Consider the following 25,251-nt stretch of genomic DNA (forward strand, 5'->3'; position numbering starts at 1 on the left):
AATTATTTTTTTTTAATAAAAAATATCATGAATATCAGTACTTGGGTCTCTGAGGTTTACGGATGTTTGTGTGCTAGTGTATATGCATATAATAGAGGAATAGAGGGTAAGAAAGCAAGAAAGGGAGATAGAGAGATACAAGACAGCAAGTGGCATTTGTTCTTAATGCACAGTGCAGCCCATTCTGAAATCTGGGCCAAAAAACATCGATCCCAAAAGCTGGGCCAGGCGATTAGATTCGGAAAGAAACAGAATGCATTGGATTTCCTTGCTGCATTCATCATTCACGCACTCAATAGCTGGAAATATTTTGCCTGCCAAAGAAAAAAGAAATCATGATAAAAAAAAAAAAAAATCCTGTAATCATCAGAAAGGTAGATAAGGAGTTAACATACCTAATTTTAAGTGAATTAGTTTTGCATTTAACCTAAAAGAGGGAAAAAGACTACATTGCTTGTGCCACTTGGACCACACACAGAGACAAGTCATTCATTTAGTTCTCACTAGGGGTCCCTATTGCTCCTCTATTTGATCAGAGACTCACACTTACTAATGCTGAGGTTCTCACTAATTAGGCCCTTTCTTATACTTAAAATACATCCTGAAGTACTTCATTTTTATGTACCAAGGTCATAGGTTTGATTCCCAGGGTATGCATATACTGAAAAATGCATAGTGTAAGAAAACAGCTCAAACTGACCTAAGTAGGTTTTCTGGTCTTTACTCTGGGTTGTTGCCTAGTTTTGAAGGCTTTTGAGAATTTAAGCTGGTCAGGCGAACCAAAACCAGCTAAGGCCAGCAATCCAGTTTTGGTTGCTTTTATGTTTTTTGTTTCAATAGATAAAATGTACATTTATTTTAAGCCTGTTAGCATGTGAATATGAACCAAAGTCATATTTGTACAGCCATAAATAATCAACTTTAACATCTATAATTACAAACTGTCCGGTCTTGGAAGGCTTATGTTGTGCATAAAAGCTTATATATTTATTATCCTTCCTTTAATAAACATTAGAACGCAGTGCGTAAAAACCGCGTTTTGTAAAATGAAAATGTTATTGTTAATCTATCTGCCACCTCGGTTGCAGTGATGAGAGGTTATTCTTGCTTGTGATTGGCTGTCTTTTTAGTGCACCTGTTCCGTCGGAAAATCCCATTGGCTAGCTAAGATGTCATTCATTTTCGCCTGTTCTTCACGCGCTTCCCGCTCTTAGCGCTGGAGTGCCTGCTTGACTGTTGGCTTTTCTGTCTCAGGAGAACTACGCGAAGAAGTTCATTAAGGAAAGCGAAGAGAAAAATCAGGCATGTTAACGCAAAAGATGCGTCTCAGAAGCGATGGGAACATTTCAGAGAGCATCAGTGGCGACCGCTGGTGGGTTTACGCTCCCGTGCGCCAAGAGACGGATTCATAGGAAGCGCGTCTACCCTCGAGCTCGCGCGGAGAACATCACCAACTTCTGCTGCGCGTGACTTCATTACGCCACCGGTCCGGACCTCTATACTTGTGTTTTAAACTTTATGTATTGAAGGAATAAGAACACCAGAAGATCAATGACAGCGACTTTCCCTCGCGTATAATAGCACTACTACTTTAGTGAATGGTTTGATTCTCGTTTCCAACTGAATTTTGCTGATAGTTGAAGGACACGGATTTTTGGGGACGCAACAACGCTAATCTGCAGTCGAACCAGTAACAATATCACATGACTTTCCACAGGATTGTGTTATTTATTCAACAACTTCTCACACTAGGCGTTTTTAAATATTATACTACTACCCAGAAAGCCAAAGATGATCGCAGTACGGATGGCGTTACTGCACGCGCTCCTCGTCGCGTCTCTCCACGGAGGTAAAGAAACATTTACGCACATCCAAAACTTGTTGCGAGATGCAAATCGTGCAGACTAAATATAACCAGCATGATAAAAATTACAAGCATTCTTCATGTATTCAAACAACCGTTTGTCATTAAACCCAGTGACAGTGCGCCATTCACGTCTGTAGAGAGAATGCAAAAAAAAAAAAAAAAAGTTGGTGCATGCTGCTTCCTATTCCAGTCTGGACCCATTTTAACATCTTAATTTACACTAAATATTTATAGATGAATACACACTTATGTGGTAAGTTATTCGTGCGTTTGGTCCCTGGATGAGACTGTGGCGCGCAGCGACAGCAGCGGTGTGGTTTTGTTGTGCCAAGTGTATAAATAATAGAAATGTTTGTTTCTCACCTTGTTGTTTTGCAGTCTTATCATACTAAGCATTATACATGCACTTAGTAAGCTGGTAAGACAAAGATGTAGAAATAGGATGATTGACGCGTCTTAAACGAAATATTGCGCGGAAATAACAGTTTTATGACAGACACGAGCAGATTTTTTTTCCCATTTAAAAATGGTGCGTAATGTGCAATGTTTTAGCTGTTTATTTTTACTTTAGAGTATTTTGCGCAAATTCAAAAACATCTGATTGTGTAAATGAAAATAAGCTTGATTTCTTCTCTCAGTAGTATTTTCTGTTTATGTCATTAATTAAAGCTTGTTAGATTAACTGATGATGAAAGTAACACAGATGCATTTAATTTTTTAGCATGTTTTTGGAGACAGTACTGTTATATTTGAGTGAGTATTGTATACATACAAATATATTTGCTTTGCTAAAGGTGAGCAACCCTATTTTCACTGTCCACAGAAGCAAGAGACAGTGATGAAATGAGCAGACTTGTGTCTCAGCAGCGTGCTGTTTTTATTCATCCAGCTGAGGACCCACAGTGGCCTTCACATCTATTTTTACTTGTACTATCCCAGCAAGACTGAAACTGGACATGTCATACAAACAATTAGGCTGTGGGAGTGACAGGCAGAAAGTGTGGAGGATTGCAAAATTAGAAAGTATGTGTTGAAGATCTTCCAACATGAGGGATGTCAAGTTTGTCCAAGTGTGTGAGGGCTTGGGTGGTATCAGAGATGTTGACTCTGGAGACAGCACTTGCTGATCAAGCACTGAAACTGTCATCAGTATCATTACAATCCCCCGACCCCCCTGCCTCCTTCCCAGCAAATGTGGCTTCATACTGCTGTGTTTAATGGACTGCATGCAAAAAGTACATCACTTTCATGTTCAGACAGCATGTGGTTTGAATGCATGGAATTGTGTCCGGTGAACTTTGCAATATCCACAGGAATATTTGCAGATTTGTGTTTGCAGAGCACTGTGCAGTGCTTGCAGGTTAGTGTCTATCAGTATGATTGTGAAAGTGCCAGTTGTTTGATCATTTTTTTTCCTTTTAAACTACAGAATTGCTGACATATAGTAGGATGGACTGTTCAAATTGCACAGCATATGAGGAATGAAAGCAAGAAGCAGAAACAGCTTATAATGTGCATGTGTCTGGCTGATGTGCCAGTTTTTAATGACTGAGGAGACAGATCTGTGAGTGAGTTACACCAAATTTGCAATTTGTCTACAATTGAAGGCCTGATAACACACCTGTTCTCAGTGACGCCATCGATAAATCTATGGGATGAAAGGTTTTTGTTGCTTCAGGGAGTTTTATGAGTTTAATTGACCAAAGCAGATGGATGTTTACAGAAGGACCGTCTTCCAAGTAGGGCTTAGAGCTCATTTTCCTAGCTTTGTGAAAACTGACTGTGAAACATCTCTCGTCTTCAGCTTCCCCACCCTTCTGTGTCTGAGGGCAGATAGCTGTGTGTTTTTCAGGGCTCAGAAGCAGGTCTGAACAGTTGTAACAAAACCAGAGGTGTTATTAAAGCTGTCAGACTATTAGGCTGTCAAACACGGTTGCCCTGCCGCACACACACACACTTTGTACACACGCAGACACACACTGGCCGTGTGCGAGCCAGGATGAGCAAGGAGCCCATATGTTTGAAGGTTGGCTGACACCAGGGAGATGATTTGCTCTAGGGAGATGGGAAGCCCAAATCTCTTTCGCTAACTCTCTCTCTCTCTCTCTCTCTCTCTACTCGTTCATACAAACACATACAACCATGCAGGCACTCGAGCATGCTTATGCGCACAGACACACACCCCCTTGGTGGGTTTTCTTGCTGACAAACTGTCTAGCAAAGCAAGAAACAGTGAATTTTTGGCTTTGTTTCTTAAATTCATCAGATTAAATCCAAGTATCACAGCTAGAACTGTGAGTGTGTGCTTTTAATAATCCATAGCCAAAGAGGGGTAATCAAGAAGATATTTCCCCACAGATTGGCATCCAGAGAGACAGAAGGGATAAGTGGACGGGAGGGGGGTCAGATGAGTGAAAGTAATGACTGTGATCATTATCTCCTATGTTTTTAATTGAGATAAGGACCCAGAGGAAGACAATAAAACTCCCAAAGGAAAGGTTTCTTTCTCTCTTTCTCCCCCTTCTTTTTTAATTCCCCCCTCTATTTTTCTCCTTTCAATTTCCTAGAAGTGACTGCATGAAATTTCATCATTTTGATAGCCCCACTTCCAAGATGGCTCTATAACCCCTAACAAAGAAGCGTTATTTGGGAGTCTAAAGGTAAATGTTTTCTTAGAAATCCTCTGTTGTGTTCTCATACGGAATACTTAAATTAGATTTTGTCAATTCTAAACCTCAGTGGTGGAGAGAAAGAAGTTTGCTAAGACCGAATTTATTTTCCATTACAACTGCAAAAAGACCAGTTAGCGAGTTCCCATTTTGCAAACGTAATAAAATTGAAAACTTTCATCTCAGCAAATTGATTTCAGTTGGATTCAGAAATGAAGAATGAAGAGGAGGGGAAAAAATCATTAGATCATTGGAGCATGACTGTACCGTGGGACTTTTAGAATTTGCGTATAGCGGTGAGAACACACACAGGCTTCCGCTTTACTTATTAATTCACCCATTCTGTGACTTTGAGAAGGAGATTTTTGCATTAGGGAAGGGCATGTGGATAAATATAAAGCCAGACTGAAGAAAAAAAAGCAGACTGTGATACAAATTGGCAGCAAAAGCAAGACTTGATGTATTGGTAAAAAAAGGCATGAATAAATAGATTTATGACTCAAGAATATATGTGTATCTCCATTTTATTCAGTTGGTTTCCTGAGAGGTTGTTTCTTCGCCTCCATTTAACTGTCTGTTTGCAGGCTGCTGGAAGGTATTTCTCTGTCGTTAACGACTCTCGGCCAGCAGTTCATTTAGCACATACATGCTCTCAGAACACTTGAGAAATTACTGGCATTATTATCAGCTAGACTACATATATTCTCACACTCTCTTTTGGATGTATTGTAGCCATATGGTATTGGCTCAGGAAATTAGAGTTGCACTTTTGTGTTACTAGTTGGCTATCATTCTCCTTTTCTTTCTCACTATGGCAATTTTCTGTATCGATTAGGTTTGGTTCTTTCTCCTGTGATGATGTGAGAAAGAGAGAGTGAAGGTGGAGAAAAAGAGGATACTGTAAGTGTTAGAGGTGGCTCTTGTTTGTGTAGATGGAATAATTAATGCTCATTAAGAGGATGATGAGAGGCTTAGGGGTGATGCTACTTGTTAGGATGATTAGAGTCAAATAGGCCTCATTATGCAAATTGATAGGAAGTTTGATTCTGTCAGTGTTTACCTGAACTCCGTTATACTGATGACCTCAGATAGAGATGAAGAAAAGATTGGGGGGTGGAGGAAATAGAAACAAAATAAGCAATGATTTATTTAAGAAATGTGAAAGAGAAAAACGAGTAATGAGATGACAGAAACGAGGGAGGATGGATGAAATCTGTATTCTGTAATCAAATAGAAACTCGGAGGGCAATAAAGAAAATTTTCAGGGAAATTAAATGTTTCTCAAATTATTTTACCTTAGAGAGACTGGTGGATATCCCTCTCAGGCCAACTCTATCGCAGTAAGAAAAACAACTCTCTTTATAATAGGATGGGTGAAAATATTAAAACAAAATACAATGCCATTCAAGCAGCAGTGTCAAACTAACACAGTGAAGTCATTGTGCTGTGGTGAAGACCACTCAAAGAGAGACTGTGAAATTTGGGTGATTTTGCTTGTATGGAATTTTATATATTTATGAGTAGGGCTGGACGATTATGGCCTAAAATCAAAACCTCGATTAATTGAACATTTTACCTCGATTATGATTAATAAATGATTATTTTGAATGTTTTTTTTTTTTTCCTTCATAGTTCACTGACAAGGTTTGTACTGTAAAAAAGTGTTTTATTTGTATGTTCGTTCTGTTTACTTGTTTGTGCTATTTACACAGTGTTTAAGTTTTTTCAAGTTTGTAAGTGTCCAGGTACAGAAACCGAATAATTAAATGTAAAATGGCACTGTAAAAATTAAACATACAGTCAAACCAAAATTTATTCAGACACCTTCAACATTTCTCACATTATCAGTTTATTTGCTATAGTTTAGAAAATGGTAATAAAATATGACAAGAACTCAAGAGTTAAATTGTCAGAACAAATTCATCTTGATAATTTCAGATAACTTTGATTGTAATCCATTGCATAACTTTCTATCAAACAAAACTTCATACAACAGTCAATACTTTGTTGGCCAATTACCAAGCAATGATTAATTGTGTTCAGTCTGTGGTGTGGAGAGGTTGCATTAGCAATTCCGCAAAGGAGAGGTCGGTTCAGTGTTGCTGTCTGTGAGACGCGGCTCTCTCTCCGCGTGCGCACCGAGCACAGCGCGAGTAACCAGCTGCTCAGTTCAGCTTTTCCACGTCTTGTGTTTGAATGCTTTAAAGTTTTTTGAATGGTTAAATTGGCAAGTGGCAAGGCTTAATAACACGTGAAAATGATATGCTTTGATGACGACACGCAGCAGCATGATATACACACACACAGTTATAAGGATAGTTCACTTAAAAATGAAAATTCTGTCATTAATGACTCACCCTTGTGTTGTTCTAAACCCATAAGACCTCGGTTCATTTTCAGAACACAAATTAAGATATTTTTGATTAATTCTGAGAGCTCTCTGACCCTCCATAGACAGCACTGTAATTACCACAATCAAGGTCCTGAAACATAGCAAGGAGATTGATAAAATAATCCATGTGATATCAGGGCTTTAACCATAATATTACGAAGCTACGAAAATACTTAAAAAAAAAAAAAAATGACTTTATTCAACAATTAGTCTCCTTCGCATCACCCTAGCGCACAGTTACTCATTGCGCGGCTCGTCAAGCTATAACTGGCGGCTCGCATAGTAGCTTACAGTATCACACTGCCACTTGCCTTCAGAGCATGTGAGGCGGGAGCGAGCGGGGAGCGCGAGCGGGCGGATCTTGGACAGAGCGCAGAGCGGCAATTTCAAAAGAGTGGTGGACGGAGCGTCGCATTTCCCGCTCCAATTTCGCTCTGCTCACACCACGAGTCTGAAGCATGCTCATTCAAGCCTGATCCTGAATCCATTAGTCTTGCACAGTCATCAACAGTAGACTATTTTCAAGCAAAACTCGGCTCAATAATGGAGTTCAAAAAGTAAAATGAGAATTCATACAGGTGTAGCCTATCAATATAAGTCGCTCCGGAGTAGCCTATAAGGCGCATCAGTCAAAAAATGCGCCATGAAGAAGAAAAAACATATAGGCCTAGCCTCGCACTGGACTATAAGTCGCATTTATTTAGAAATGTATAAAAAAAAAATAATAATAAAAAAAAAAATCTTATGGACGGGACAGTTCTCCGTTACGGACGTGAGCGCTCTGACAGCGGCACTAAGACTGCTTTAAAACTTTCACTGAGACCTCAAACAGAAAGCACAAAGCCTGTCTTTAAATTTGATTTCGTTTTGTATTAATTGTATCTTAATTTTAATCAAGGTTTCATCAACCAATTGTCTGGATTTAATAAGAAGTAAATAGAAAATAGATAACCACGATACGAAGGAGCCGGTGTGAACCTGGAGTTAGTCTCATGAATGAACCGAAACTCAGCGTATAGCCTACTTGCCTCACAGACCCGACAAATAGGCTATATATAAAGCTTGAAATGTCTACTTTTAAACAAAACAATTCAAAACGAAAGAAAACAGACTGCTCTCCCTCCCGTATGAAATGTGCATTTATCTCAGGCGCGTTCACTACTGTGAAGATCGAGAGTCAGCATCTTTCTAGACGACAGACATAAAAAAAAATTTAATGTCTTCTGCTATATTTTACATATTCATAATCATTAATTTTGCCGGTTCGTTGTGACAGGTTTTAGGTGCCCTTAATGTTACATGAATGCATCAGCACTGAAAACATAGAGATTTTTTTCTTTTGGGGGCATTTTGTTTGACATGCATGCCAGCTTTCGCTCATCCCACTAGTAAATCTGGTCTTAAACGAAAATGTATTGGCCGTGTTATTTCTTTTTTGTGGGATGTCCAATTTATATGTAGAAATGCACATTTGCAAAGGTGACTTAGTATGTTGTCGTAAAAGTGGCTCGCATTTTGATTTTGCTCTGCCAATGTGGCTCTTGTGAAAAAAATAGTGAGGATCACTGCCCTAGCTCAATTTTGGAAAGTATCCACACAAACAGTATATACTATTCTGTGCAGGCCCCATACAGATACGTTGTTTTCCGCGTGACGCAGCTGACAAAGAATAGCATATGCTGTTTGCCTTCACTGGATACTCTCCAAAATGACTCTAGGGTGAGGAGACGAGTTGTTGAATAAAGTTGTTATTTTTGTTTTCTTTGCAAACAAAAAGTAATCTTCGTATAGCTTTGTAAAATTACGATTGAACCGCTGATGTCACATGGATTATTTTACCAATCTTCTTGCTATGTTTCTGGACCTTTATCGCGGTAATTACATTGCTGGTCAGAGAAGAAGTAATAAAAACAAATTTTAATTTGTGTTTCGAAGATGAGCGGAGGTCTTGCGGGTTTAGAACAACATAAGGGTGAGTAATTGATGACAGAATTTTCATCTTTGGGTGAACTAACGTTTTAAGACCTAAATGACTTTGCTCAGAGTTGGGTGGAGTGCACACAGTGCTGTGTGTGTATGCCTACAGCTCATCTTGGCACTAGATCACTCCATCACTTTGCCTGGCATAAGTTCTGTCAGATGGTCTGTGTGGTGTGACCTTACTGCTCTCTGTACGCCTGCGATGCAATAAAAGATAAATAATGCTTCTATTCACAATATAAAGCTTCCATGGTGAACAACTTGAAGTAGAAAGAAACAAATTAACCTTCCGCATGGTGCAAGAGTATGTTCTGAATGTTTTACGCCATCTCAATGGCAATTTCCGTTTCTCTCTGTTTGTTGGTCAGATGAACAACCTGGTCTATGTTTTGTTTTAATAAATAGTTTTGATTGAAAAAAATAATAATTTAGCCAATTAGAATAACAAGAAGCAGATGAAGCCTTTGTCATCTTATTCATAAAAATACACACTATATAGAACATAATTCCCAGTAGTTCATATTTTGTTTCCCAATCAAAAAATGTTCAGGTCTTCCATTAAGGAATATTAACAAAATGTTTTTTTAAACACACACACAAACTTGCGCGCACACACACACACACACACACACACACACACACACACACACACACACACACACACGCACACGCACACACACACAAACACACACACACTTACTTGGGGACATTTGCATAGACTTATATTGTTTTTATATGCAGATAGTTATATATTTTTTATATATATATATTTTTTAACCTAAACCTAAACCCACCCCTAACCTTACCCCTCACAGAAAACTTTCTGCATTTTTACACTTTCAAATAAACTTTGTTTATTTTTATACCAGTTTTACAAAAGAGGATGTTCCCAAATGGAGGTTTTTGGTGATTGTCAGGTTTTGCTTATTTTGGATACAAATTTTCCCCAAAATATGGTTAAGTAGAAACACACACACACACACACACACACACACACATATATATATATATATATATACTGTTTATATACACACACACACACACACACACACATACACTATATATATATATATATATATATATATATATATATATATATATATATATATATGTGTGTGTGTATGTGTGTTTTATTGGTACATATTTGTATTTGCTCTTCTTATTTTATATCACTAAATTTCAAGTTTTCATGTTCTCTAAAACATTTTTTGTTCTCAATTTTATTTCCGTATTGACATGAAATGGATATTTATTTTGTTAATGTATGTCATAGATCTTATTTTAAATGATTAAAGGGATACTCCACCCCAAATTGAAAATTTTGTCATTAATCACTAACCCACATGTCGTTCCAAACCTGTAAAAGCTTTGATTGTCTGTGGAACACAATTTAAGATATTTTGGAAGAAAACAGGGAGGCTTGTGACTGTCCCATAGACTGGCAAGTAATTTACACTGTCAAAGTCCAGAAAAGTATGAAAGACATCGTCAGAATACATCTGTGATCAGTAGTTCAACTGTAACATTATGAAGCGACGAGAATACTTTTTGTAAGCAAGAACTACTTTATTCAACAATTCCTTTGTCAACAGTCTTCTCTGTTTCTCTCCACATCACTCAAACTGCCTTTGCTCTTCTGTGTCAGCTGCGCCACAAGGATGTACAGTTTTCTTTAAAATCAAAGCATAAATACACATAGAAACAGCACACCCTCTTGCTCCACCCATGCATGATAACATGTATCGTCGATCTCATAGGCTGACGATATGACGATTTGAAAAATGACCATATCGCCAAACACTACCATCCCTGGAAATTTCTGATAAACTGATGGCATTTCTACTAACTGTACGGTCCCTGAGACAGTCACATCCTTATGTGTGTTTGTGTGTGTGTATAATAATGAAACTCTGCTAACACCTAAATCCTTGCATCAAATGGACACACGCACGCACGCACACACACACACACACACACACACACACACACACACACACACACACACACATGCTCACAATGATATTGATGCTCATCTGATATTTTGAGGCTCCATCCGTCTTGAGAGGTGGGGTTGGGGGGTGTGAGGTGGGACCGGTGACATTTCATGCAGCCATAATGTTATTTATGATGGCAAAGGGGCACTGGAGAGGGTACAGCGGGCGCTGCCTGTGTGTGCCACAACCCATCTGTCTCTTTGCTCCCCTATTTTCCTTTCTCACTCCCTCTCTCTCTCACTTTCTGTGGGTGAAATGGCAGCAGCATTTTCTCTTCACCTTGAGGCCTCAGAGATATTCCCGCCTGCTTTCCCCTGATAAGACATACCTACAGCACTCACCTTTCCCTCTCTCCTCCGCTCTCTCTTCTCCAGCCTCTGCTTTAGGAGGCAGAAAGAGGTGTAATCTTTAGGGAACTTTACGTAAGTGCAGTAGAAGAGACCTGTGATATTTGCTTTCACTCAGAATTCTGCTGCTGGTACCTCTTTATAGTACCAGCGCTTTGAGTGGGTCTACTAACATGTTAGGAGTGATGGTATGAAGCCAGTTTTTGTTACGTAGCCAAGTAGACTGCAATTGTTTAAAAGTACAAAGTAGCACTTAATACACACCTTGTGAAATGACTAATGGTTGTTTCAGTGTTGTTGTATAATTTCATCATTTTTAAGAGTTTTGTTTTGGTTGGTGTGAACCAGTTGCATCGGTACGAAGGAATGAACGAATCCTCAAGCGGTAATTCTGCTATGCCCACCTCTCTTCACTATCAAATGCTGCACCATCATCACAATGACCTACGACACTTGGGAAACAGTCAACTTTATAACAATCTGTTAAGCTAACCCTATACGAAGCACACCACAACTGGGAACCCGTAAACTTAAGTATTTTGCACCACCTTTGCATCCGACTCAGTGGAGCTTTAGCTTTAACACTGTGAATGTGGTTAGCCAGGCGTTGTGCATGCACCGGTAACTGTTCGAGAGAGACTGATCATGCTGCAACAGCATCTCACAGGTTGACATGCCACGTGACTGAATACGGCTATTTAACCAACCAACAGCTAAAGACAATAGCAGGGGGGTGACGATCTCATAGTGTGGTTCTAGTCGCAAAATCTTGCCCTGTATCTCCTGGATGGCCTTTCCAGCCACCATATTTTTCTTGGTATTTTTTGCATAGCCAACCTTTATACCCACCCTGTATTGAGTAAGCACTGTGTCTTTGGCCAGTGCTAAAAAGCCTAGTGCTGTGTCAGTTCTAACTATAGCAAAAGGGCCATCAAGGGGACAAAGGCCAATACACAAATGTACAATATCATCCCGAAACATTTCCTTCCACTCATCATCAATTAACATAGCAGCTGTAAAGGAATGTTACACATTCACAAATGACCAAGATGAGCTGATGCTCACGTTTAAGCACATCAGCTGCAAATGTAGACCCAACGATCTAAGGTGGATCACAGCTGGACTGCTCCACTGCGAACACGGGACTTCACCACTGAGGCACATTGGTGGTATCCCTTACTGGTAACCTGGATGGCCAAATCCATGTCCAGCAAATAGAAGTTCTGGCTAACAACAAGTCTAAACTGCTGAGCCGAGGGGTTATCTAACCTAATGTACGATGACATAAGCAAGCCTTCCAGTACTGACCTTGGAACAACAATGCATTCGTTAATGTTTGACAGTGGTGTGTCAAGCTGCACAAAGAACAGCCCATCACCTGCTAAGGTAACTGTATTTAAATACAGTTTCACATCTTTGACATTGGTAACTCTCTTGGAAGGGCATGTACCCTGCCGAAGATATGCGTGTACCCTACGGAGGTCTGGACACTCAGCCTGAATAGATACCCACATGGCTCTTTTAGCAAATGACACATAATGTTTTTTTTTTTATTTATTTTTTTTTTTTTTATTATGTATATTTTTTTATTAATCTTCTACACCCATGCACCACTTTTATTATGCAATAAGCAGCTATAAGCAGCTTTTTAAAATGTCTTTAGCTTTAATACATGGTTTTATTTAAAAAAGGAGCTTTACACACAACCTTATCAGAGCTAATGATAATTACCTGTATTGTTATACATTTATGTAGTCTTGATTTGGGTGTGTACAGTGGTTTTACATTTAAAAGGGTTGTAAATCTAGTTTAAGTAAATTTTAGCACGCCATAGTCAACTTTTATCAGGTAATTTCACAGCAACAAAAATGTGGCTAGTAAAAATGCTCTGTTGCTTGTAACTTTGGAAAACAACTAGCCACATTGGCTAGTGAGCAAAAAAGTTAATGTCAGGCCCTGTTTATATATATATATATATATATATATATATTAGTGCTGTCAACGTTAACGCGTTAACGCATGCGATTAATTTTTGTCTGGTTTAACGTGTCAAAATATTTAACGCAATTAACACAGCATCTGTATTTTCTGCCATCCGTTGGCTAGCTTTACATTATATGATCACGCTCTTATTCATTTAAATGCTTTTAAACATTTCAAGCGTGGCAAGACAAAAGAGAATGCGCTGTCTGTGAATGCCCTTATGTGACACATACACACGTAGGCTACACACACACACACACACACACACACACACACAATGCATAGACAGGGCGCCAGAATCCAGTTCTCTTAAGCGCTTGAACTAACAATAAACATCCCAAAGTGCCAGTTTTGTCGATTATCCTCATAAGAGCAATCTTAAATGATTTATATAAAGTCTAAAATGAACAAAAAGAGTTGTGAAAGAATGAGGCGAGATCCATAGACAGTATATAAATGGTGAGATCCGCGTGTCTGTCTGCTCTTAAAGGGACAGCAGCCAATAAAGCTTCCTGTCAGTAAAGTTAAAGAACAAAGGGAACAGAGAAACTCGCTGCTCTTGACTAAATAACTTTTGTAGCTTTAATAAGATTAACTATTTAATTTATAGTTTATGCAGTGCAGACTGCATATAACTTTGATAACTTTATTAAATTTCTGTATATTTCCTAACTGTTAAGACAGGAAGGGCAGGAGTAAACATGACATTTATTATGTTAGCATTGTTTTAAGTTTACTTAAATTAAAAACTGTTATATTTTTGAAGCTTAATAATAAATGTAAAAAATAAAAAAAAATCAGTAGCTGTATTAATATCAGTAATACTGGCCTTCATTCATAAAAAGATGCCATTTAAACAAGTATTTAAAATATACTGTCTTTATGTTGTTTCTACATTAATTTGATTAACTGTGAAATTATTACATTAACAAAATATATTAAAAACGTACAAAAACATTTCTTTTTTATTGCGATTAATTGCGATTAATCACAGAAAAAATGTGTGATTAATCTAGTTAAAGTTTTTAATCGATTGACAGCACTAATATATATATATATATATATATATATATATATATATATATGTGTGTGTGTGTGTGCGTGTGTGTGTGTGTGTATTCATACATATGTATACATATATATATATATATACACACATATAAGGACTTATGTAAATATAAATATAAATATCACCCAGGCTAATTAATCGCTGTTTTGTATGATTATATAACAACATTTTATTATATTAGCAATTTTTGTGTGTCATATTTTGTTTTAATAAATTGCCTTTATTACAGTAATTGCATTATGTTATTTATATCAACATTGTCATCCATCTGCCACCCTTCTCCTTCTAGCTATATAAACAAGGGCTTTGACAATTAGCCACTATTAAAAGCTATTATTGTTGTGCTGATGTTTTGTCTTTGTCCATTTGCATCTCTGTAATGTCACCATACGCTGACGGACTCCTCTCCTCAGTCCACGCACCGTTAAACTGCTCAAAGTTATTTCTGCTCTCTGTATCTCTCTTTATTTCTCCCAGCTGGCTGTTTAAATGCTGTTTACTTGTTTGCCATTCCTGAGAGAGTTAATTAAGGATAGCATAAAGAGAGAAAGACTGTGAAAGCTGGGAAGGAGAGTTGGTTTTATTATCACTGAGTTCCAATTGCAGTCAAATGCTCTGTCTCTCGTCTTCTGCCTACTTCTCTTTTTCCACCTGCCCTCCTTTGTCATCCCTCCTTTTACCTCACTACCTGTCTTTTTGCTGTCATACAGCTCTTCCGTATGCACTCTCTCTAAATTTTGCTCACTGTCTTCTCTCTGTCTCTGATCTTTCCCTGTCTGTTAAACCTGTTCTCTCTTGTTAAGGCAGAAAGTATGTCCAGAACTGTGCGGTAGAGTGAAGTTTAGCCCAGGGCTTAACCTGTAAGTATCCCTACAAGCAGACGGCAAGATTGAAGATCAGTCTGTATGGGTCTCTCTCAAGAGGGAGTGAAAGAGAATGAGGGAAATTGAGAAAGAGAGAAAATCATTGTTCAGGACTTGTTCACGTCTCTATAGATCAGAGACAAAATCTTTTAGTTCTGAGCTGCCGCTCTCCTCCCTGAAGCCTGTACATGATGAGGAGAATCATCCTATCTGGTTTGAAAAGGTTTGTATGAAAGGGAGGTTTTGTGTTTGTGTTTCTGAAGGAGACAGAGAGTGCTTGTACTACTTATAACATTCAGTGTGTAATTGTCTAAAATAGCCTTTGCATCCCCAAACTCCTAACCATATAATCATAGCAGAACAATGCACTGAACATTAAGAGAGTGAGAGAGGTAACTTAAGACAAATCAGAGGACTTTCATCCCTATTGATCCATCCAGTATCCAGTGTAGATTCCCTTTGTATCTGAAACCTGCTGAAGAGTGTGTTTGTGAGTAATTTGCCTTCATGCTAATCTGAAACTGGAGAGAGTGCTAATGTGGTCTGGCAGACTTTCAGAATTATTTCAGAATTAAAGAGAAAGAATGAAAGAACGGAAGGCATCAATTTCTTCCTCAGCCTCCTCACCTTTTTTTTCAACCCAAACCTCATTCAATTTAATTATTCATTGTCATTTTATCTGTTGAAGTAATTAAAAAATTGGAGCTGTGGTGCTCATGTGAGTGACACAAGTCCAACTTTTGTGATTTATACATTTAGTGCACTGTTGCTTGTCATCTCTCTCAGCGACAAAGGCCTAAAACAGAACTGACAGGTTTTTTTTTTTTTTTACAGAATTCTAGTGTTGTCTTCCAGTTCTGAAATTTTTGGCATGATGCTAGGGTGTTCTTGGTGTTTGGCAGAGCATTGCTGTACAGTTGCTTGGTGGTTGCTTACCGGCGCAAGTCAAAAGAGCCCCCTTTCAAGTCTCTGATATTCTGGTCCCTAGATATAGCTTGGGTCCCTCCTTCAATGCTAGTCAAAAAAAAAATATTTCTTCAGGTTTTATCATCTTCCAGGTGGAAATCATAGGTCTGATTCCTTAGAATAACACACTTCTCAGTGAGCTGCGCTATTTTCAAGATTTCATTCATATCCACAGCACAAACAGTGCTGTTTATTACTTAGTATAAGGGGTTTTGAGTAATAGTGTTTCCTGTCTTAACAGACACCCTTAATAAACACATGCCTCATGTTTTTTGCATTGTTTGCAAGTTTTGAGAGAGTTTCCTTCTTCATTGAGCCAAACCCAGTTGCTTAAATTGTAAAATATGTAATGTATTCTGGTTCTCTTACCAAAAACAGCATTGTCTCGAACCCGGCAGGACTCAGGGACTTGAGAGTTTTTCTTATTCTGCCTACACACACATCTCACATTGCAGAACCAATACACTGTGAGAGCACAGACTCTCAAAGCACACTGCAAAGGTTTTGTCTTCAGACATTTGAAGTAAATTTAGAGTAAAGATTTATGAAACAAGCATACATTATAAATTCAGTATATTTGTGTGTAATTTATTTGCTGTAATTTATTTATATTATTATTATTATTTTTTGTTTTTAAAAACCACATATTGTTTTGCCACTAGTGCTGATTAGTCTCAGTGCTAGTAAAGGCCATGGGGTCCTTTGTGTGTGCGCTCATACATGTTGAAGAGACATACATCAACCAAGCTCAGGCACTCAGGCACAGCTTAGGGAAGGTCCCTGGGATAAAAAGAAATTACATTCATTATCATAGATTAGAAATCTTCACCACTCTATTTGGATTAGATCAGATTGGCGTGAGTTTGTGTGTGCATGTGTGTTTGTACGTTTGCCAAAGGGTATAACTGGGCCAGATTGGCTAAGTGTTTTCTGTGTGTGTGTATGTGTGAGAGAGAGAATATACAATTGAGTCAGAGAGAGAATCAGTCAGGTAAGATTATGTGTCAGTAGTACTCTTTAAATTTTAGTTTTTATTAAAACGTTCAACAAACAGATAAAAGCACTTCATTTTTATGAAGACCAACATGGTTCCTCTGAGAGCTCTTACCAGGCAGGGAAATAAATAGCATAAATATCAGCATAATGGCTTTGTAGGCGACAGAGAGAGAGAGCCAAAGCTTCCCAGGAAAAAGAAAACAGTCAATCCCAAATTCAATCTCTCCTGCTTCCCAAAGCTAGACATGCTGTGATGAGGAAAGCATAGAGCTAATGTGCCTGTCTGCCTGTCTATAGAATTCTTTTCATGTTCTTTCCTCTTTTATATTTTTGTTCTTGTGTAATGTAGTGCCTCAGATGTTTGGCGCAGCAGTCAAATTAAAAACACATCAGAGAATTGTGGGAAGTGCAGTTTAGACTGGGTGAATAAGCACATTTTGTTTGGAGCTTAACTTGGGAGGACCCTGATGACTGCTTATATCTTTTTGCATTTTAATATTCACATTCATATTCATTTTGTGCCTTTTGTGTGTGTGTATGTGTGTGTGTGCCTTTTTATGCATATACTGTACTACCACAGGAAACAGTACAGAGAAACTATTCTTAATGGAATAGTTGATCTGAAAATGAAAATTCTGTCGTAATTTACTTAAACCCATGCGACTTCCTTGAAACACAAAAGGAGAAGTTTAGCATAATGTCTTGGGTAATTTAGATAAGTGTGGAATTTTTTTTATATTATTTTCACTAATGTAACTACAATTGTTAAAGTTTAAATTACATTTGTTTGTCAAAGTTTTCTAGTGGGTAGAATTAGTTTTTATTTTAGATTTATTATTTTAGGGCTGCCAAAGTTAACTACTAGCTAACTAGTATAATTTGACACGTTTGAAGAGTTCACCCAAAAATACTAATTTTGTTATCATTTCACCCTCATGTTGTTCAAAACCTTTAGGGATTTTGAAAAATGTTGGTAGTGAAACCATTCAGCATTGAAATCCATTAAATGAAAGAAAACAAGAAGTAAAAAACGAAATACATTCTCATGTCAGTAAGTTTGTAATGACATAATGGAGAGCTAATGATGACAGAATTGAGATCTTTGTGTGTACTATCCCTAAGTAAATATCTCAGAACATGTCAAGTGTTATTTTAAACTAGTGGCATTTTTTATTTGTGTTGCAGATGTGTTTATTACTTCTAAAATGTGTAGGAGAGCAATTCTAACTTTTGTATGAATCCAAAGGCCTTTTAATTTATAAGATTCTACTAATTTAAAAAGCTTACTGATTCTATTCAGCTAAAAACATACCTTTTTTCAGAAGAAGAAAGTCAGTCATACGTTTTTGGAGGGATGTGAAGGTGATCACAGATTTGTCATTTTTAAGTGAACTTTTCCTTCACAGCTTAAATCGGGCTATGCTTTACTCAATGGTTTGCTCAGATCAAGATTTGTTGCTATCACCTTGTTAATAAAAGCAGAACAATGTCTGAAAGCAGTCATTTAACGTATAGTATTTGTTTGGATCTGTGTGGCATTGAAGACTGCGGTCTCTTTGATACAGGAACAATAGTGAAGACAGTCCTCTTTTGACATCTGTTTCCAAGTTCAGATGCAGCAAAGCATTTAGTACCACAGTGGACCTGATCAGACCTCAAACCCACAGTGTTCAGTGATCCATCCAAATATCTGCTACTTGGATACACTATATTTTTATCCATCTTCAGGGAGATCAAAGTCTGTCGGCTTATGTATTCTTGTACCTTTTGACCTTTTTCTGTCTGTAGAAACCATTACAGCTGAGAGGCCACAACATTACTCTATCAAGTCTTGTGTGGTTGTATCCTGAACGTCCCATGTGACAACTCACCGCCTGAGGTATTTTTTTATAAAGCTGTGTATCAGGGGTTAAAAGCATTCTCGCAAAAAAGTCTGAAGAATCTTTCGCTGTGAAAATCTGCTCAGTCTGTGGAACCCGCTTTGGTCTGTTACACACAGACGCAAATTCTGTGTGCTTTAAATCCCTACTTCCAAGTCCTGGCGTATTCTCTCACATCCCAGGTGAGAGACGCTGTCCTCATTTGAGTCTTGGCTTTTCTGAGAGGAGATCCAAGAGTTGAATGCAGACGAACGTTAACCTTGATTGAATTTGACTCTTTAAAAATCCCAGCAGAGACACAGAGAAGGACCGAAAGCAAAGAAAGAGAGTTTAATAGGAGGGGACACACACACACATGAGAATGACAGGAAGAGAAAGACAAACAGAAAGGGATGGGTAGTCTGTGAACCATGTTCATTTTAATTCATCTCTTCGGTTAATCAGAGCTGTTTTTTAGTAGTATTATGAGTGAACTACATCTGGTCTATGGGCCCCAAGGGGAAGCAGGCCAGTCTATGTATTTAGCGTATGTGTTTGTGTGTGATAATGTTCTGTTAATATGGTATGCTTGTGTATATGAGTCTCTTTGTTTAATTTATACAGTTTTGTAGTATTTTATCCCCCCCCCCCCCCCCCCAATAATGAAATGACTAAAAAACTGGTATTTTTTTTACGTGACAAATTTGCCTCTAACAATTAAAATGAATATATTTTTTAAACTACTGTACATGTAATACATTATATGATGATAGTAGTGCTATAGACCTTGTAAAATTTCAGGACTGTGTTTTCTAATGTTTTTCCTATGAAATTAGTGCTGTGCAGGTAAAAAAAAATATATGCTGATATATATATTGCATCTAGGTATAAATCCAGTTGTGAAGATCAAGATTCATAACACACTATATAACCAGCAGCCTATGTCTGGAAAAGTTCCAGTGTGGTAGATTCATGATGGCTTGTTGATTCCTTGAAAGCTTTATTACTTAGCACGGGTTTTTTGCTCAAAATGAATAAGGAACAAGTCTATCGTGGTGCGGGGGTGTTAATAAGTGGAGAGAAGCTCTATTGCTGCACTCCTTGGCAGAAATTATCCTGATCGGTTTATCCTACGCAAAAGTCTGACCCAACGTACATTTAAATTGCTCCATAAGCACTGTTCACAGAGACATTTCCTTCAGCAGGCAATTGCTGTATCATGCCCTGTGAGTAACGCTCTCTTTCTCTTGCCATCTCTCTCATGTTGTGCAGAATGGACCGTTTGGCAGGCGTACACGTTTGGCTGGGCCAGAGTGGCTCTCAGATGGTGTTTTTTGGACAAGTCCCTCAATAGCAAAAGGGAGGAGGCAAAAAATGGCCATTGTCCAGTGGTGTTTTGGACCCATGGGCCCCTCCTGGGTCTCAGTCAGCCTGTGCAATAACTTGCTGCCCGCTTCATGCCACTTGAAGTGCTGGCCAATGAGACATCTTATGAGGTTTGAGTTGGACCCTTTTGCTCTTGCGCTCAGGCTGACACCTACTGAGTCAACATACAGATAATGTTAAAATAGTTGTTGGAAGCCAGATTAGACATGTTCTCTTCCTCATCTTTAGCCTCATTTCACGCTCATCCATTTCATATTTTTTCACTTGTTTTCTCTATTTGGTTCCTTTACCCATTGTTCCTTCTCCAGCACATTTTTCTCTTTTCTTCACCTAAGTTGCCCATATTCTACATTTTTTTTGTTCTTTCCTTATTTCCCCTTCTGCCGTTCGCCTCTTTGCATGTGTGGGCGTATTCTCAATGCAGCCTACCGAGTGTGTGAGTGCGCTACAAATCTCTCTTCTTGCTGCTCCATCCAGCACAGAATAAAAGAGTCTTTTCATTTTTCAAAAATAAACTCCTTTGGACTGGAGAGGGACGCACACCAAACAGGCTTTTAGTTCGATCTGTCACCCCAGGGATGCTTTGATTTGGGAGGCTTAATCAATGCTTTTGTAAATGTATACATCACAAACCTTGACTTTTGCAAAGTTGCACATTGTGCGGAACTTGGAACATACATACACATGCGCCTGTGACTGGTTGTCTCTTGATCTTGTGTTTCTGTCAGTTAAACAAAGCTTTCAGTGCTAAGGATTGCTGAGACACTGCCTTGTGTTTTGGTCATGAAAAACAGATTTGAAAATAATGCAGCCGAAGGCAATGGAGAATCACACTGTCCTCCTGATTCCACAACTTAGGGAAGTTGTTAAATGAAAAGTTCAAACTTGTTTCACTAATGTAATGTCTGTTGAACCCAATGAATAAGCAGGGAAATTTAGCCAGTGTTTGTATTGTGTAATGTAAATGTTGCACTAGGAATACTGTAAATATGATTTGTAAGACTTGGTGTAACGGAGGCCAGCGAGTAGTGCTGTGCAGGTAAACCTCACTCCCCGATCTCAAGAGACGCACTAGCGACAGACAGTAGTGGCTGTAGCCATTTAGCCTGCTTGTTAGTGCGTCCGCCTCCCATGCCGGAGACCCGAGTTTGAGCCCCACTCAGAGCGAGTGCGAGGAGCGTCAGAGAGGACCCGGGAGACAGGGGTTACATTGGTCCAGGATCAGCATCTTTTATTGGTGTTGAACCAACTTTCTTGTCAAAGAAACATAGGCCACATTCACAAAGCAGCAGATTGTTAGTCCTGTATTTGAGTGCTTAATACAGTTACATTCACACAAGGTTTGATTTATTTTATGGGTGTGACAACCGCATCCTGTAACCGGATTCAAACTATTGAATTTTCAGGACTCTCAACCGCATTCTTGAAAAACATGTGCTGTGTGAATGGAACAGGACTGGACAACTAGTTGTCTGTCACGTCATACAGTGTGACAGAGAGCCACTCTGCTGCACAAATGCCTGTCTTCTGTGTGTTGCGTGTTTTTCATGTGTTGTTTCAGTAACTTATTGTGATGGAGAAATTAGCTGTTTGCCATCTGAAATATTCCCACACAGTGACTTCCCGTCACTTTTGTGTTCTGCGCGTGACTCAAATGCTTCGATCTCCACCCAAATCCAAAAGCTGCTTTTGGTTAATGAAGGTGGATAAGCCTTTCATTTTTATGTACGTCGCCATCTTTGATATTAGTTTGTTCACTATTGCTATGTTAACTGAAAAGGAATACAGGCTTGGCTCCCATTGCACGTTCATACAGACAGTATTCAAGACGCTACTGTTTGTTGTTGTGTGAACGGCACTCACACCTGTAAGTAAATGCGGTTGTCAATCCCTAAAACATGACAGTGTGAATGTAGCCATACTTTTAACTGTAATGTATTCCTAATGTCAATCCTTTAAAGGTACATTCAGTAGTTCTTTAGCTTATATTAGCATTGCTGTTCTTTGTGGACTTTAGAGGCAGAAACAATAGATTGATGCTGTTGAATCAAGTCCTAAACCAAAACGATCTAATTTGCCTAAAAAAGAAAAAAGAAAACCTTGGTTCATATAAATCTTGTACCAGGACAACACAACACGGATTCTGGATCAGTATTTTTGTCCTTCACAAACATAGCATTTTTTGTACCTAAAAAATTTTCTGTTTGCAATTGCGATTTGACTCGTGTAGTTTTTTAGAGCAGTCACTAATATGTTAATGAGTTGTTTTACCATATTGACCTGAATATAAGATGACCCCTCTTTCCAGATGTACCTTTTGGAAAAAAAGCCTTTTTGAAAACCAATTCTTGTCGTTTTGTGCATGAAAGCTGAGCATCTGCACATTATTGTGTACTGCTCATCAGTACAATCGTCTGGATTTATAGAGTAGTAACCGTTCTCTTACGAGAGCTCTCTCGTACTGCGTCTTAGCTAAGACGCTACGGGAAAAGTCTCTTTTCACGAAATACTGAAGCAAAAAATTATCCTTAATTTTGTATTTTTTAAAGCGCATTTGCAGTAGTACACAGCCATAGGCGAGACGGCTCGTTCGCTCTTTGGCTTGTTCTGCGGCAACTGCACAGCCTATCGAGCGCAGGCTGATGCAACATCAGACCAATAAGGGCACTTCGCGCCCTTCTTGCCACTTCCCGCCGAAACGGGTGTGGCCCAACCTATAAAAGGAGCTCGAAAAGGCTGACTCACCTGATTTTTCATCTCTTCAGCGAAGCTCACGCAACGCTGGATCACGAAGGAAGCAAGCGCCGTCTGAGAAGCATATCAGCGGGACGAGCCATTCTGAAGCTGCTGGCCTTCGCCGCCTTCCACTGCCGTTCCTGCTGCGCTGTCCGGCGCCTATATCCTTTCAATTCTTTTATATCCAACTGTTCTTTATGTGTGTGTGTGTGTTCGCCTTGCGACACACATTCGTTAAAGAGCTTGCGTCTTTTTTAAGATGCCTTCCTGCGGCTCGTTAGAGGCCCACTCAGCGAGGGAGACCGGTACGTCATCTGTGTCTCCTGCCTGGGTGAAGATCATGCAGCGCTCGCGCTCGCGCTCGCTGACGGCGGTTGCCCTCACTGCGAGCTGTTGCCATGGTGACTCTGAGGACTCGCCTGGCCTTTTTCTCTGAGCTTGCATTCTCCGCTGCGCTGAGGCGCCATGAAAGCGCAGCTTCCAGCGGATTCCGGAACCGTCTTCAGCTCAACCGAGCTCGCCGGTTCGCCCTGCTTCACCGGCCTCCCCTGCATCGCTTCCCGGTGGGCAGCGCCCGCTGTTTGCCGGCGCGTCGTCCGAGGAAGTCGAGCTCAGGGCCTCGTCGGAGGAAGAGGACACGCACTCTCTGCTAGCTTCGGGCAGTGAGGGCTGGGCGAGCTCCGAGGATCTCGCGCCTTCTGCTCAGAAGCCCAGCAGACGAGCTGACATCGAGAAGGAGCCGGGGCGAGTGCTCACGTTGGCTGCGACGAGTCTCGGCCGCGAGTGGTCTGGACCAGCGCCTCCCCTCTCGTTCCCGGCTGGATGGTATTTTCCTTTCGGATGAGCGTACTTCTCAAAGCCCGCCTCATTTCTTCCTGAGCTTCACGAAGAGGTGGCGAAGGCTTGGAACGCTCCATATTCAGCGCAAACTCGTTCGTCTGTCTCACTAGCATTCTCCACACTGGATGATGCTAAAAACAGGAACTACCAGTCACTTCCGCCGGTGGAACAGGCGATAGCGACGCACCTTTGTCCGCCCTCTGCTGGACGGCGGCAAAAGCGGTGTTGCCATCGAAAGCCTGCTGTGTGACGCTGCGTCTGCACTACTCACGATGGCTGCCTCATCGAAGCGCAGGTGTACGAGTTCCGCTGTGGCCGAGCTCTCACCCAAGCGCGCCGCTGTTTCAGTTCCAGGAATTGTGACTGTCTCAGCGTTTTCTGCAACGCGCAAGCCTGCACAGTTGCCCGCTTGCCTGCACACAAAAGCCGTTATCACAACAGCTTCAGCAACGCAGCTCGAGACCCCCGTTCTCGCTCTACCAGCCGTCGCCCCGCGCCGCAGGGACTGCGGCAGAGGATTACGGTGAGGCCGGGAGCCCCGAAGCCATCCTAGGAAAGCCATCTATGCCTGCTGCATGACGCTGCGTCTGCACTACACACGATGGCTGCTTCATCGAAGCGCCGGTGTACGAGTTCCGCTGAAGTGAAGTGAAGTGAAATTCAGCCAAGTATGGTGACCCATACCCAGAATTTGTGCTCTGCATTTAACCCATCCGAAATGCACACACACAGAGCAGTGAACACACACACGCACACTGTGAGCACACACCCAGAGCAGTGGGCAGCCATTTATGCTGCGGCGCCCGGGGAGCAGTTGGGGGTTCGATGCCTTGCTCAAGGGCACCTAAGTCGTGGTATTGAAGGTGGAGAGAGAACTGTACATGCACTCCCCCCACCCACAATTCCTGCCGGCCCGGGACTCAAACTCACAACCTTTCGATTGGGAGTCCGACTCTCTAACCATTAGGCCACGACTTCCCATGGGTTTCGCTTTTACAGAAACCATGCACCGTGTGTGACATAGTGTATGTGGGCACTGGGGAGTGGGCTCATTTACTATGTGGCGCGCGTGACCGATCTGAGTCGATCTTATGTGCGCGAGCCCTGTGTGCAGGGCTGTGCTTACATGTGGAGATGGGCACTGAGGAGTGGGCATCGTCACTACATTTATAGCACCATCGGCCGTGGCCGGACGAACGTGCCGGGCTCTCACCTAAGCGCGCCGCTGTTTCAGTTCCAGGGATTGTGACTGTTTCAGCGTCTTTTGCAATGCGCAAGCCTGTACGGTTGCCCGCTTGCCTGCA

At 40.2% G+C, this 25,251-nt stretch overlaps 1 protein-coding gene across 1 annotated transcript in view; it reads left to right on the forward strand.

Moving 5' to 3' along the window:
- The first annotated feature begins 1,220 nt into the window (after window positions 1-1,220).
- si:dkey-215k6.1 (transmembrane protein 132C) overlaps window positions 1,221-25,251 on the forward strand; it is a 254,678-nt gene continuing 230,647 nt past the window's right edge. The window contains exon 1 of the mRNA XM_059548643.1: window positions 1,221-1,849. Within this exon, the coding sequence (XP_059404626.1) occupies window positions 1,792-1,849 (58 nt within the window). The 5' untranslated portion in view covers window positions 1,221-1,791. The remainder of the gene's footprint in view (window positions 1,850-25,251) is intronic.

Source organism: Carassius carassius, chromosome 4 (genome assembly GCF_963082965.1).
Source record: "Carassius carassius chromosome 4, fCarCar2.1, whole genome shotgun sequence".
Lineage (NCBI taxonomy): Eukaryota > Metazoa > Chordata > Actinopteri > Cypriniformes > Cyprinidae > Carassius > Carassius carassius.